Source organism: Scleropages formosus, chromosome 10, assembly GCF_900964775.1.
Source record: "Scleropages formosus chromosome 10, fSclFor1.1, whole genome shotgun sequence".
NCBI lineage: Eukaryota > Metazoa > Chordata > Actinopteri > Osteoglossiformes > Osteoglossidae > Scleropages > Scleropages formosus.
In genome coordinates, this window is record NC_041815.1 from 19,650,727 (window position 1) to 19,664,714 (window position 13,988).

The 13,988-nt window shown below is 45.4% G+C and overlaps 1 protein-coding gene across 2 annotated transcripts; it reads right to left on the minus strand.

Moving 5' to 3' along the window:
* Positions 1-415: 415 nt before the first annotated feature.
* fbxo46 (F-box protein 46) lies at positions 416-8,250 on the minus strand. 2 transcript variants are annotated; one of them, XM_018742611.1, is made up of 3 exons: positions 7,881-8,250; positions 1,489-3,638; positions 416-962 (listed from the first exon to the last, which is right to left on the minus strand). In XM_018742611.1, the coding sequence occupies exons 2-3, from the start codon at positions 3,528-3,530 to the stop codon at positions 764-766; spliced, it is 2,241 nt and encodes a 746-aa protein (XP_018598127.1). In that variant the 5' UTR covers positions 3,531-3,638; positions 7,881-8,250; the 3' UTR covers positions 416-763. The 2 variants fall into 2 exon arrangements, with proteins under 2 accessions (XP_018598127.1, XP_018598129.1); XM_018742613.1 differs by having other exon boundaries at positions 664-3,638.
* Positions 8,251-13,988: the final 5,738 nt, after the last annotated feature.

Sequence of the window (13,988 nt, forward strand, 5' to 3'; positions counted from 1 at the left end):
TACAGCAAACTGAACTCAATACATACCAAGACACATGTTCCACCCCCCCACGTGTTATGTATAAGCCAAGAGCAATTCAAACCAGAACAATATTGGGTTAACTGCTCAATCAAATCATGGTGAGTAAGGCAAAACCATACCCCACACATAGCCAATCCTCAGGGACACTGAAATCCAAACTACCCATGTGCCTTCCTGAAGGCCTTGAAAATTATGCTGGCTTTCCTTCTACCTAACATTTCAGTGACCAAACCACAACTTCTACTGGAAAAGGAATTCAGTTCATCACTGTGGGATATGTGCAAACTTTTAATTTTATTAAATCAACTAAAGTAATTTGATTTATTGAAATGTTTTAAATTTAAAACAGAAGTAATTTTTCACTAATTTTCATCTGCAACTTATAGTGGGGTGGTCATTCATTTAGTGCCACACATTCAAAGAACTCATTTTTAGCATGTCACGATAATCACAAAAAGGCCATATTACATCTCAATCTTTATACATTTAAATATTCAACTAAAGCTCAGCATCAAAATTTGCATACATAATTGCACAAGTTACTCTTCCCATTTTAGTATGACCTGCAACAAGCTTCACAAAGTACAAACTAATAAATAATCAGAAAACAAAGATGAAAAACTGCCAGGAAACAGATTCCAGTTTCAATCACTTCAGTTTAATTGAGAAGCAGAAATTCCCATTAGCATTGTACAGCTCAAAAGCCTACAGAGGTCTCCCAAAAACCAAATGGCCAGGGTTACTACTGGCCTTTACTTCCTGACAGACATTGCAGTTTGAGGGACAGGGCGCAGGGCCAAGGGTTAAGGCTGAAAGCTGGTGTTGAGAGTTCTATGGACCGAGTCCCAGTGCTCCCCACGCAGAGCAAACAGCGGCTTTGGCAACATGCGGCCTCTGCCGGCCAGCAGTGAGGAGATGGGGAATGGCAGAAAAGGCCCAGTCTGAAATAAAAATGTATTTTAAAAAAAATAAAATACCTCATCTGCAGAAGGGGTGGGGGACAGGAATATCCTCAGGAAATAAAACGAAAGCAGAGCAAAAATTCACACACCCTAAATAAACAAAAAGCAAACAATCCTCACACTTTTCTTTCTTTTTTTTTTTTTTTTTTAAACAAAATCACATCAACTTGCTTCCTCCTACTACATATTCACAAACAAACAGATTGGCTCCACGATTCCCACCCCACCTCTTTTTCCTTTGCTGTGTGCAGGATTGAGGGGTTGGGGTAAACCACGACAGTGACACTGCCTCATCCTGCGTAACATCAGCTTGTACAACAATAGTGAGATGTGCAGTGAATCAATATGAACAGTTAAAACACATATCATGAAAACATGACAGCCGATGGGGAAAGTGGGGGAAAAAAACTGAAAACAAAGAAAGTGACTCAGACCTCTCATTGTCCAGGGGGTTGTGATGAGGGTGGGGGGTGTGGTGCTTAGGGTGTTCCCCACCCCCTCTCACCTCCCATCCTCCCTCTTGGCGCGGGTCTGCACCAGCTCACAGGGCTGCACCCAGTTGTTGTCGTGCAGGCCCACCCGACAGCCTGGAGTGTCCTTGTCAGTGCGTCGGCAGCACATCCAGTAGGAGCGTCCATAAGGCAAGTCGTGGTGGTAAGGTTTGGGGTGCCAACGGCACAGGGACACATCACCTCGTGCGTACTGCCGCTTACACTGCTTGCAGGGGTCATCGCGGTACAGCGGGTCCTGGTTCCAGCGTGAGTCAGTGGCGCGGACACCGTAGGTCTCGATAAGTGCCTTGAAGTCATGGCAGGTGCACTTGAGGGCAGCCAATGACCGTGTGGGCAGGTAGCTGAATATGTGCACCATGATGTGATCTGGCAGAAGCAGCATGTACTGCCGGGGCTCCAGCAGCCGCTGGATCTGGAAGCGGATCTCCAGGAAGTCATGGGACACATGACGATAGAGGCGGCAGAGCGAGGAGTCGGTGCATTCTTCGGTGCTGCCAAGTGGGGAGTCTGGCCGCTCGGCAGGCCCCACAGCTGGCCCACTACTGCGGCTGCCGTCACTACTGCTGCACTCTGGTAGGCGAAGCCCTGTAGAGCTGGTGGCCACATCCTCTTCAGGACAGGGGGACTGTAGGAAGAATAGCTGACCAGGTGGTGGATCTTCACTGGGGTCAGTGGATGGGGCACCTCCAGCCATGCCGAAACACACAGTCTCTTCCTGTACGTTCTCAGTGCTATCCTTGCCGTAGAAAATACACTGGTCAACAGCACCCGTTACCACTACCTCAACGTGAAAACCTGTCACACGTTCACAGCCCACCGCCTTTTTATCACCCAGGCCTGAGTCCTGGGTTGTATCTGATCCAGGGACACTTGCATTAACATCACTACGTGGGGAGGGTCCTTCCACATGGGGGTCTGACTTGGGCGAAGCAGGTAACAGGAGGCTTGGGTCCCGGGAGGAGGGACTGACCAGCTGGTACAGATCACAGGTGATCTTCTCTTTGGCCCGAGCCCCAGTCTGGCCCCCAGTTCCCCCACAGCTCATGAACATGCAGCTGGGTCGTCCTGCCGGCTCTGACTGGGAGCGAGGGTCGAGGCTGGACACCCGGAATGCAATTCTCACCTCTCCACGTCTGTGCAAACCCCTGCCATTGGCTTCCCTGTGGTGCTCGTCCTCCCTTGCAGACTGTCTACTCCCTGGCCTCAGCAACCCATTCTCCAGCTGCTGCTGTTGCTGCTCAAAGTGAGCAACCGCCTGCGCTACACGCCGCGACTCTTGCTGCTGCTCCAGAGCACAGGTAGAGGAAGCACGGGACTCAGGAGGCTCGGAGAGATACATGAGAGGGCTGGGATCCGAAGTAGAGCTACGCAGAGCTGTGTCTTGTGAGTGGCCAGAGCCCAGTGGACCCTGAGACACCATGCCCTGCAATGCCAAAGCTGTGCGCTGTTCCACGAGTGCTACCATCTCAGCCACTGACAACAGGTCTGTTTCACTAACTCCCACACCACCCTCAGGGGAAGGGGCCACTGGTGGACCTGGCTCAGAGCCAGGGTCACGGGCCCGGGTGGGTGGATCATAGGAAGAGCAGCGTCGCCGTCGCTTGGCCTTGGTACAGTCAGTAGCCCAGTTCCCTTTAACCTTGACAGCACTGGGCCGTGGCAGCCCCATGCCACTACATTGGTGAGCCACAAAGAAGGCGATCTTCTCCTTGGTGTTTCCTGGCTTGATCACATACCAGGTATCTAGCAGCACCCGTCCATCTTCCATGTGGGAACCTGGTGACGAAGGAGTTGGGGCAGGTGGTGCAGGGGGATTGGAAGCTGGAGCTGGGTCTGGGGGTGTGTTTTCAGAGCCTACATCCTCTTGATCTTCACCTACTCCTCTGACTTCTGAAGGCATTCGTGTCCCTGTATCAGCCTTGCACAGAGAGGGCCCGGGCCCAGCAGCCCCTCCCCGCAGTTTGTTCTGGGAATAGGTGCCAAACGGGCGTGGGCACCACAGTCGAATGTGGGAGAAGGTGTCTCGGTCCATCATGGGCCAGTGGAGAGCATCATGCGTCTAGGCTGGAGAATGACAGCGTCCTGCGCAGCTCATGCTCACTGCACAGGCCACACCGCGTTGCCTCAATGACAGAAACATGTGCTGAGGGCAAAAAAAAAAAAAGAGAAAAACAATGGGTTAGAGAGTAGCTAGGAGAAGGTCTAATCCCTATTTCACTGCTGACCTCTGTAACAGTCACAGTACTCAAAAAAAAAGTCACACACAACAAAATGTTAATGTAGTAAACGCAGAAGAATGAATACAACAGTAGGATGACAACCTTATGGTATTCTGCAGACCCAATTTAGGGCATTTTCCCCACACCCATCTGCAAGCTCTGTATTACACTATCTTTATTTATGGCCCAAAACACATCTCCAGAGAACTTGCCATTCAAACATCGTAAGAAATCATCATGGGTCGTAAAAGCATGAGTACAGGTTTCACAAAGTGGCCAAAACTAAGTTATCAATTATCTCAGGTTACTGTAAGAGGAATTTCAGTACTGCAAGTCCCAAATAAATGAAATTGTTCCACTTCAGGCCCTGAATTTATAGCACTGATAAGAGCATTCCTGTGGCTAAATGGATTCAGTGCACTGTTAAATGGAGCCATCATGGAACAGACAAGCAACTGTCAATATTGTTTTCAGATGGGGGAAAATGCTGAGTGTGAACATCAATGATGTTTGCCAAGATCTCAAGGAGCCTACAGCAGTTTTCCTTCACGGTAGCAAATCTATTTACTGTGTGCTGCTGTTGGCATTATCCTGTAAATGCAGAGTAGAACATGCAATGCCAAAGAACTGGATGCTCATAACTAAACCAACAAACTGGTCTGCAAACTCACTGGTAATCACAGGTAAGTTTCTTTCATGCTATATGGCATTTTTAATTAGCAAGTGTCAAAAATAACAATAATGTAGAACCACAAGGGAAAAACCTCAAACTGTATGTCCTTCAATGCAACTGTGTATTTATGTAATCCCCCAAAACCACAACCATCAATGCACTGCTGCAACAGTTATGGTTCTGACTCTGGCAGCCCTGTCCACAGGGTGGTTAAGGAGTTTATCAGCCTGATGATACAGATTAATGGTGTATATGAAACCCACTTTCCATCTACAATTCCAATCTTCCATCCACATCACTCCCTGTATGCATGCTATTGCATAAAAAGATTGGTAGATATTACAGAAAATCACCTCACATTAGGCCCCAAAATGTTTCCTCCCTTAATCCAACTAATGCTGCGATGAGGCAGAGCAGCAAAACAGATTGCCTATTGACTTCCGCAACTCACAACGACAATAGGTGAACTTGTTTTTGAATGGCAAGCAGGATAGAAGCAAATCCAGTCCAGTATTCCCACAACACTAAAATGCATACATGCACACATCACCTACAAATGATAAACTGCAAGATGAGAGAACTCTGTGCAGGCAAATGTGATCAGTGGTGCAGTGGCACAACCCCACCCCCCCAAAAATACCATAATATAATGAGTAATTATAAGCACTAATAGAAAAAGTGATAGTGTCCTACATTTATTTGTTAATCTCAATGAAACTGATTCAAGGGGGGGAAAAAAAAAAAAACCCAACACAAAAAAAGCACAAGGGTATATTGGCGAATAATCAGGAAATACTAGAACCCCACAACTGAAGAAATGACTGGCCACTAAAATATACAACTGATAGCCAAAAGGTCCTCAAAACAAAGTTTCAAGTTCATAAATGCCCAGACTAGTATCTAGGACATTTGATTAAGACCCCATTTTCAGCTCTTAACTATGGTTAATTAAGCGGCAGAATACTCCCTTTGTGTCATTCTCTTGCTCAATAACTGATGGAGAGCAAGATAGACACAAAGCAAGTATGAGTACTCATCTGCTGAATGATGACATGCTGTGACGGAGGAGACATCTGACAGACCAGGAGCTGTTTAACGCAAATTTCTTTGCTCCCACAATAAATAAATAAATAAAAATCTAATTCACAGCCATCAATAAAGGCTCTGTCATATGGCAGGTTTTCCTTATTTTAAACAATTCCTGCAAATTAAGGCCAGTTTTAAGCCGTATGCATAATCTGCAAAATCCTGAACCAGCTCAAGGCTACAAAAAAAGAAAAAAAAAAAAACCCAACACAGTATTATGCAGAGCTCCAGATACAGCCTGATTGGCGCCACCACCTGGCTGATGGGCAACCTGCAGATATGGGGGGTAGGGGGGTGCACTCCATTTCTGTGACATTACCTAAGATGTAGCAGTGATGCAAACATGTGTCACTGTACCTGTTCCAAGAAGCATGTTATCAAATGACTGGTCATACTGCTGTTCAACACAAAAACAGACCACAGCACTTCAAAGCCCATGGAATTGTATTTACAGCAATACATACTGGAAGACTCCCCCTGACCCCCTAATCATTGCCTCATTAAGAAAGGGCAGTACTGCATACTCTCTCCTCCCTCTCCTTCTTCCTGCATGGAGCATTGCAGACTGCACAGAGGGGTGATAAATTATTGCCACCACTGTCTTGCTTGGTCTCTGACTGCAGAGACAATGTGGGGGCGTCACAGTGCAGCCGGCAAGACCTGCTGCTCATCGTCATGCAGAACAATAGTCCCAGCATCATCCACTCACTCTACTCTGCAATGACAAGCTGCCTCTGTCCCCCTCTAAGGAGAAAGCTCAAAATACGGAATAAATGACAAACCATGAAATATTTTCCTTTGGCTGAAATTAGTTGGACAGCCAAGGATGTCCCTCACCCCTGCTGCACACATCTTAATCCATTCAAGGGTTATTTTCCCAACCAAGAAAAAAAAATGGTAATTCCTAAATAGACTAGTTCCCTGTAACTCATGTTTGGTGCCTCTGGAATCCCAAGTCTGAGATGTAGTTACTTTTTATTCTGAAGTCAACAAGGATATGAAGATAAACTGAAGAAAGCAAACCTCAGCTATTGGTTGCACAGCCACATACAACACACACAATGTCGTATATCGCCTTGTGCAGTGTTCTGAAGGGGCGGGTAATTTCTAGATATTAACAAAAATGCACTTTGATCAGTCAATCAATAAGGTCAGTGACCCCACACTGAATCCTGAGGAGTGCAAGATAAAGCTATTCTTTCCTTGTTGGTGCTGCTGTTGGTGTCAGGCTTGCAAACCTCCCCCGACCAGATGGATGGGTCAGACTTGTGTGCGCGCACATGTGAGACTTTGGGTAAGGGACGGACGGACGGACAGACGGACACACACACACAGACCAACTCATAGAGTCATACAGAACCAGCACAAAATGAGTGTATCCAAACAGCTGGTGACGTGTATATTATGACCAGTGTGATACAGGGTTCGGAGGCCAAATAAAGCAGGAAATATTTATCCTAACATGTTTCAATATCAACAACATTTAGCCTGCTACGCTCATACTGATTTAGCTGTTGTACACACAAAGTGAAAAAAATACATCTTTAACAACTGAAATACTGGCAAAGCTTAAGTTAGGTGACACCAGTTCAATTTATATAATGGAACATGCACAAATGTTACTATTACAGAAAAGGATAAACCCTTGATGCTACAGACAGAATACATTTAAGAACTTGTCAGTTGTTTTGTCTTTTATTTAAAAGTATTATTCATAGTGTGAAAGAGCAGAGACCTGTTAGACGTGTTTTACATTTTCGTCGTGTAAAGTACTGACTTTTCCACTAGTAGAGAGAAAAAAAAAAAAAACACAGAACAGCGATAAAGAACCGAGATGTATTTCGGTGGATTTGAAAAGAAATGCCATAACGTCGCCAGTTATGAAGACTGAGTTTGTAATAAGAGAGTACAGGGAAGTCAGCGACTGGTTCAGCGAGCGAACCAGTGAGTGGCTGGTGCAGTCGGAATTACCTGGAATTAAGGAATTACCTTGTAACACACTTTCTTTGTTATCTTCCGCAGGCTCTAATGTTTCATTTTATACTCCGAATTCGCTACTGTCTTACTTCTTCGCCTCGTCGCAGGACCGTCCGTGGATGACAGCGTTTTTACGTCTTAATTAATAATACTTTTACATTACTGAAACACACTTATTCGTACTTTGTTACCTTTCAACTGCAACGCATGTTCATACATATCCAGAAATAAGGAACGTCGCTGCGAAGTTGTCGAGGAAGCCGTTTGACAATTCTACCTGAGGCGAATCGTGGCTCTCATCGGAGCGTTAGCTGCCGTGCTAACACTGCTAGCTTAGCGCTGACGACCATACTTGTTACGCCAATCTCACCTTTATCATAATCAGTCCGAAACCTTTAAACGGGAGCTCGTGCATTTTTGTCAGTCTTACCATCAGAAATGTCGATGTTTGTACATTCCGATATCTCCGCACCTCGCTCTTTTCCCTAGAAATGACGTTCGTCCGAAGCAGTGGAGGGACACAGCTTGTGCGCTCTCCGGCCTGCTGTGGGGAGAACCGAGGAGGGGGTCCAGGCCGACGACGTCTCCTCCTCCTCCGCTGGCGCTGCTCAGCTTCACCCACAACTGAGTTATTTAAAATTACTGTACTTTAATTACCGGCTCTGAGAAAACACCTTTCGATTACGCCACTTTCAGCTTCAGCCGTGTACAACGAACAAGTCGGCCTGCTGCGCCCTTTTTCCCTATGTCAGTAATGAAATAGGCCTCGTACTTCTACACTGTGCTCTCGTAATAACCAAAATAATCGGCCCGAGTAAAGCGGTGGAGAGGAAGGCCATCTTGTTGACAGGCAGCTGCACAGGAGTCCCAGCCAATCACAGAGCAGAGTCGACGGCATGCCCATATATGGCGCCGTCCTTTCCCCCCCAAGCCCCCCCGTCCAGCAGCCTCTATATTACCTGGCCCAGCCTGGAGGGATTCTCAGTGCAGAAATCTGTGCAAACGGTGGTAATTCGCATTGGAGAGGATGAAACACACGGCTTCGCTGCTGACTTTAGCATGCCATTGAATCTTAATTCAGTTATTTTGCCACGAAAGAAGGATAAAGTGTCAATTTATATCCATTTAGTCTCAGATCCATGGCTGTTATGGGGCAACTCATTCTTTCCGTGATGCTTATTGCTGAAATAGAGGTTTGTTCTGTACTTGTGCAGATTCATGCTGCTCTTTTAAGATGTTATTATGCTTATATTTTCATCTTTTCAAGCTCTGATGAAAATGGATTCTAAAAGATATATAATGTAGCACACTAGTACACCTTTATTCAATTCCTTCTATTCGTCACAGGCTGCTTTTGGAGTTGTGCCATATAGTGAAAAAATATTATTTTAAAATTCAAAATATTAATCCTTAAATACTGTCTTTTTCAGCAGTTTTAGTTAACATTGCAATGGTCCCAAATCTACACCCAAGTTTTTCCTTCTGTTGGTGTAATGCACTTTTTTAGTTGTACTCAGAGATGTCCATTGCTTTTAATTTAAGGTTTACATTGCTTTTTAATTCCTTAAATGAATGTATGTAAATGTAAATGCAATGGTTCATGCCCCTGTTTGACCTCTCGTTAGATGTTAAGAAAACTTGCTAAAATTGGGCAATTTGTAAATGCTAAGAAAAGGTGATATATAATGTTTTCTAAATGGCATCTGACTGGTTATATGCATATCACATATTATACATTATCATATATCCAAGGATATGTAGAGAATTATGAGTAGAAGTGTGAGAATTTTGTGCCCTTTGAAAGAATATTGTGGTGCATCCCTCACCCCTTAATTTAATAAAAATACATAAATTATTCTTGGAATTTTCTGGGCTCTTTCCAGGTGGCGGGGCGGCTGTGGGATCGTCACCAGCATTCACCCCACTAGTGAGGGCCCTGATTATGAGCATATCTCTCTAGGGTATATAGAATGTATGTGCAACACAGACTGATTTTCACTGATTTCTTTGTTTCTTTAAAGATCAGGATACACATTAATTTGTTTCTGGAGAGTAAAAGATAAAGAGCTAGACAGACAGATGTCAGACTGAGGTTACCTTGCGTTAGAGGGCACGGTCGATACATATGCCTACCCAAACATACAAGTGACAACAGATAATGACATTTAAATGTCTCACTCACAATTAATTAAGGGGAATTAGTAAATGTTTTTTTTAGCCTTTGCTACAGCGTCTGAAAACCCTGAGCACCTGCGTTTATAGTTTCTTTAATTAATCTGTAAATTACTAGGAAAGAAAAAAAATGTAAAAACCAAATTTCTGAAGCAGGGTCACACATGATGAGGTTCCATTAGTGAAACGAAGGGAGCGCAAGACTAATTGGGAGGGCACGTCTAGGCACCCGCCTCCCCGTCTCACAAAGATACATTGTACTTATTTGTATTAAAATCCCCAGGTCGTGTGGCGTCAGTGGTCGTCTATAAATAGCAGGCCTCGCGCATATGACACAGACCCCCAGCAGGAAAGATGCAGCCCAGCCCTGGCAAGGAGGAGGAGCACGTCATGGACACTAACCCTCTCTTTGACATGTGGCATGACTACTTGGAACTTGGCACTTTTCTAGAAAGACACTGCGCTCCGCGCAGAGACGACGCGCTGCCGCAGAGGCCCCGGCACGGCGAGCCGGTGAAGGAGGCGGGGCCTCAGCGGCGCCGCGGTGCCTCTCCCGCGCGCCGCTGGAGTGCGGCGGACAGCGGTTCGGACGCGAGCGGAAGCGCGAACGGAGACGGCTGCGGCTTCTGCAAGCAAAACGGTGAGACTCCCGAGGTTTTCCGAGCGCATCGGCTCAAAGCCAAGGACGGGAGGGTAACGTGTCCCATCCTGAGGAGCTACACCTGCCCCGAATGCCAGGCCACGGGGGACAGGGCTCACACCCGCCGCTACTGTCCGCAGCGCAATAATAAAGCGCAGGCTGATGAGGCGAGGACCTCGTGGGGCAACGCCTGACTGAGCGCCCTCCTTCACACCACCCCCTTCCTTCCTTGTCATATAGTTCAGCGCTTCTGTTTTTTTTTCTCGGAAATGTACAGAAATTGTTAAAGTGAAGTTTGGCAGTGAAACGAAGTGTTCGTGTTTGAAATGGATGACTGCAGTGATGACAGGTGAACGGGCTCCGGGCCGGTCACTCATCTCAGCAACATCATCCCTGCTACTTTTCAACAAGTGCTGTGTGAGTATGGAGGATACTCTACTGTCAGTGTTTATTCGCTGGGAACATCGTATAAAATAACATTTTTTGTTACTCTTGGCATGGCTACTTTATTATGCTCAAAATGTATCACATGGCATGTCACAAAATCTGATGGTTGGTGGTTGTGTCACAAATTGTTGCTGTGTACGTCGTCGTCCTGCAAAACTGAAAATAACATCGGGAATTTGTGCCATAGTCACAGCGAAAGTTGGAACCAGCAAAGACACTCAGACAACTTGTGACCACCAATTCCATCGCCGGGTCCATTTTCAAAAAGAGTGAATTTTCAGGAGTGTCTGTTTTTAAATCAATGTTGAAACGTGTGTGGCACGCGCCACCACAGGGGGGACCCGATCGCGAGACACGCGACTAATCTCCTTTTTTAAACTCTCTCTCCAGTTGGTCGATCGACGCTCAAATCCAGAGCCTGTGTGACCCAGACCGGAGTTCCCGTGTGTTCAGTGTGTTCTCCAGTTTTACCTTGTTTCTCCCAACCGCCCCACCGCCCGCAGACCCCGAAGTGCCCTCTTGTACAGCAAGAAAGTCGCCAATAAACCTGTCAGTGTTCACACCTCGTGTCGAGTCCCTACCTCGTCCTACCTCTGCATCTTGGAGCTTCTTACGTGTTTTATGAAGGAGATCAAAAATATATCAATAGAAGTTCTTAGCGTGAAATTCCGTAGGTGCGATGTTAAAACTGACATCAGTTACACCTTTAAGCACTTTCAAAATTGAAAATAACATGACATTTTTGCAACAGATAAGATGTATGTGATCGCAAGGCAATGAGGCAAACATCTCGATTATATTTCTGAGAACCTTTTCACTAGGGCATGATTTCACCCAACAATTCAGAAGTACAGTATGTTTATATTAAATTAATTCCTTTCCACTTTTAAATAAGTGTAAATACACGGGATCCCTTACAACATGCTTAACAAGCAAGCCCATCACCATGTTTTGCTATTACTGCTGCAGCATTTTGATTTTTATTGAAATTCAATTTCTCTACACAGAGGAATAACAATTTGTCAGATATACAGGGCCCAAAAATATTAGCAACAGTAGGTTACTCACAGGAATACACACACACACACACACTGGCTAAAGCTGCTTGTCCTGGAGGGGTGGAGGCACGGCAAGCTGGTGCCCGACCCAGCAACAGAGGGCCCAGGGCCGGAGGGGGAGTGGACGCACTTAGGATGAAACGCCAGTCCATCACAGGGCACCCCAAGCAGGACTCGAACCCCAGACCCACCAGAGAGCAGGACCCGGCCAAACCCGCTGCCTCCCCACACCCCCACCACAGGAACACAGTACAACACAAATACTATGTGGACTTATTATGCTTACTTGAACATTAGGGGCACATGTCTTGACTTCCTTTTGTTACATCTCTGTGGCACAAGTACAGATACGGCAAAAGGCAAAGGAGCTGAAACAATAATTTTTAAGGTGGCGTTGAAACAGGGATAACACACAGCTGGACAGGTAGGAGCCGCTGTGTCGTAATACGTACTTCACCATCACTGTCTCAGAGCGTCAACACCCACAGGTGGGCAGCAATGAGCTGCATTTGCACATCTTTGGACTTTGGGAGGAAACCCAGACAAACATCGGGAGAACATGCAAACTCTACACAAACTGAGCTGGTTCCAAACCCAGGCAACGGGAGGAACCAGTGCTACCTGCTGTGACACCTTGCCACGCAGTTCACTTTTTTACTTTTACTCACGTAACTTTTTTGAGCATTAAAAAAAAAACGTACTTTTACATGATGATTGTTTTTGACTGCTTTACCCAGGTCTGTCAGTGAACCAAAGTTACAAGAGCATATGGGATAAGTTGCGCACTTTTAATGGTCACAGGGATTTTGATGTTCATTTGCATCTGACACTGTGGTGATTGATGGGTTTTCCCACCTGCTGCATACTTTTCCTTTGATGGCAACTCGGTCTACCAGCCATCTTCCCGCCATTTGTGTGAGGACCAGGGACACACAATGATGAATTGCAAGGTCATGGAGTGTTGGTGTTGTTTGGAAAGTGGCCACCTGGCCAAGGACTGTCTAAGCTCTCATTGAAGAACTCGGTGTGGTTGAGAGGGGCATTTCTCTTTAGGCTGTGGCAGCCCTCACACACAGCGGTAGTATAGTCTGAGGTGGTGTCGGCTTGGGAGAGCGGGAAAAAAGAGTCATTGAAAGTTTCTGGGGGACAAAGGAGATCACAGGAATGGACCGTAGTAAAAGATGGTTCAGCATTGTTACTGTAACTGGTCCAACTTTTACTGGTGCACATGCAGTGTTGCAGGATGAAGATGGCCTGATGGCTCCTAGACCCACGGACCGAGAGCAGGAATTTAAGAATGTGACCAGGAGGAGGAAGAGATATAGGAAGGAGGGTAAGGTTCTCACTGGTGCTCCATTGAAAGGTCTAGAAGACTGCCGATACCCAGTCAAACTAAATTATTCAGTTGGCTTAGTCATTGATTCATTCAACAATTTTCAAAGGCTTGGATCGTCTGTGTCTTCAGTCAAAATGAAAGATTTGCATGAACTGAAAATATTTTTATTAGTAATCCTCAAGCATTTTGATATCTGCCTTCCATGCATAATATTGATACTGGGTGAAAACTTTTTTCTTCCTTAACTGGGTTGTCACTAGGGAATCATGTCCAACTCCAATATAAACGATTTATGTAAGTTTTGTGTTCCAGAACGAGAAACCACAAACCATTTATCATTTGACTACTTACAGTATAATGTTCTGGTGAGAAATGAAAAATTTACTCTCAAGATACCTGGAAGTAAATGCAAATTTCACAGATAAAGATATTTTCCTTTTCAAGCAAAACATTAATCAAAATATGTTCTTTTTATTATATCTATGTATAATTTCCTGCAAATATCATATTCACAAACAAAAAATGGTCAAATGTTAAACCAAATTACTCTTTTGGAAACTGAATTGTAACAACATGTTAAGACAAAACAACAACGCACTGCTGACTTGTTTGAATTATATGACGTGTGGAGCTGCATACATGTTTGCTTACAATTTTGTTTCTTATTGTTGTAAGTATGTATGAATGTTTCTTTTGGTGTTGAACTGAGTCCAACTCCACGACCACCGGCCACCTACATTCCTGCACGCGACGACGGCGGGGAACGGGCTCAAGGAGTCCACGTGCCGCACAGTGCAGCGCTATTGGATAACTCCGCTGTCACACTGACGCAATCTGATTGGGTGGAACTCGACTCATCAATTATCTCTTCCGGGTTGCCGTCTG

Coding starts and splice junctions, on each gene's coding strand:
- fbxo46 (XM_018742611.1), bottom strand. CDS start 3,530: ATGATGGACCGAGACACCTTCTCCCACATTCGACTGTGGTGCCCACGC. Junction 963..1,488: donor GCCAAGAGGGAGGATGGGAG/GTGAGAGGGGGT, acceptor TTTTTATTTCAG/ACTGGGCCTTTTCTGCCATT.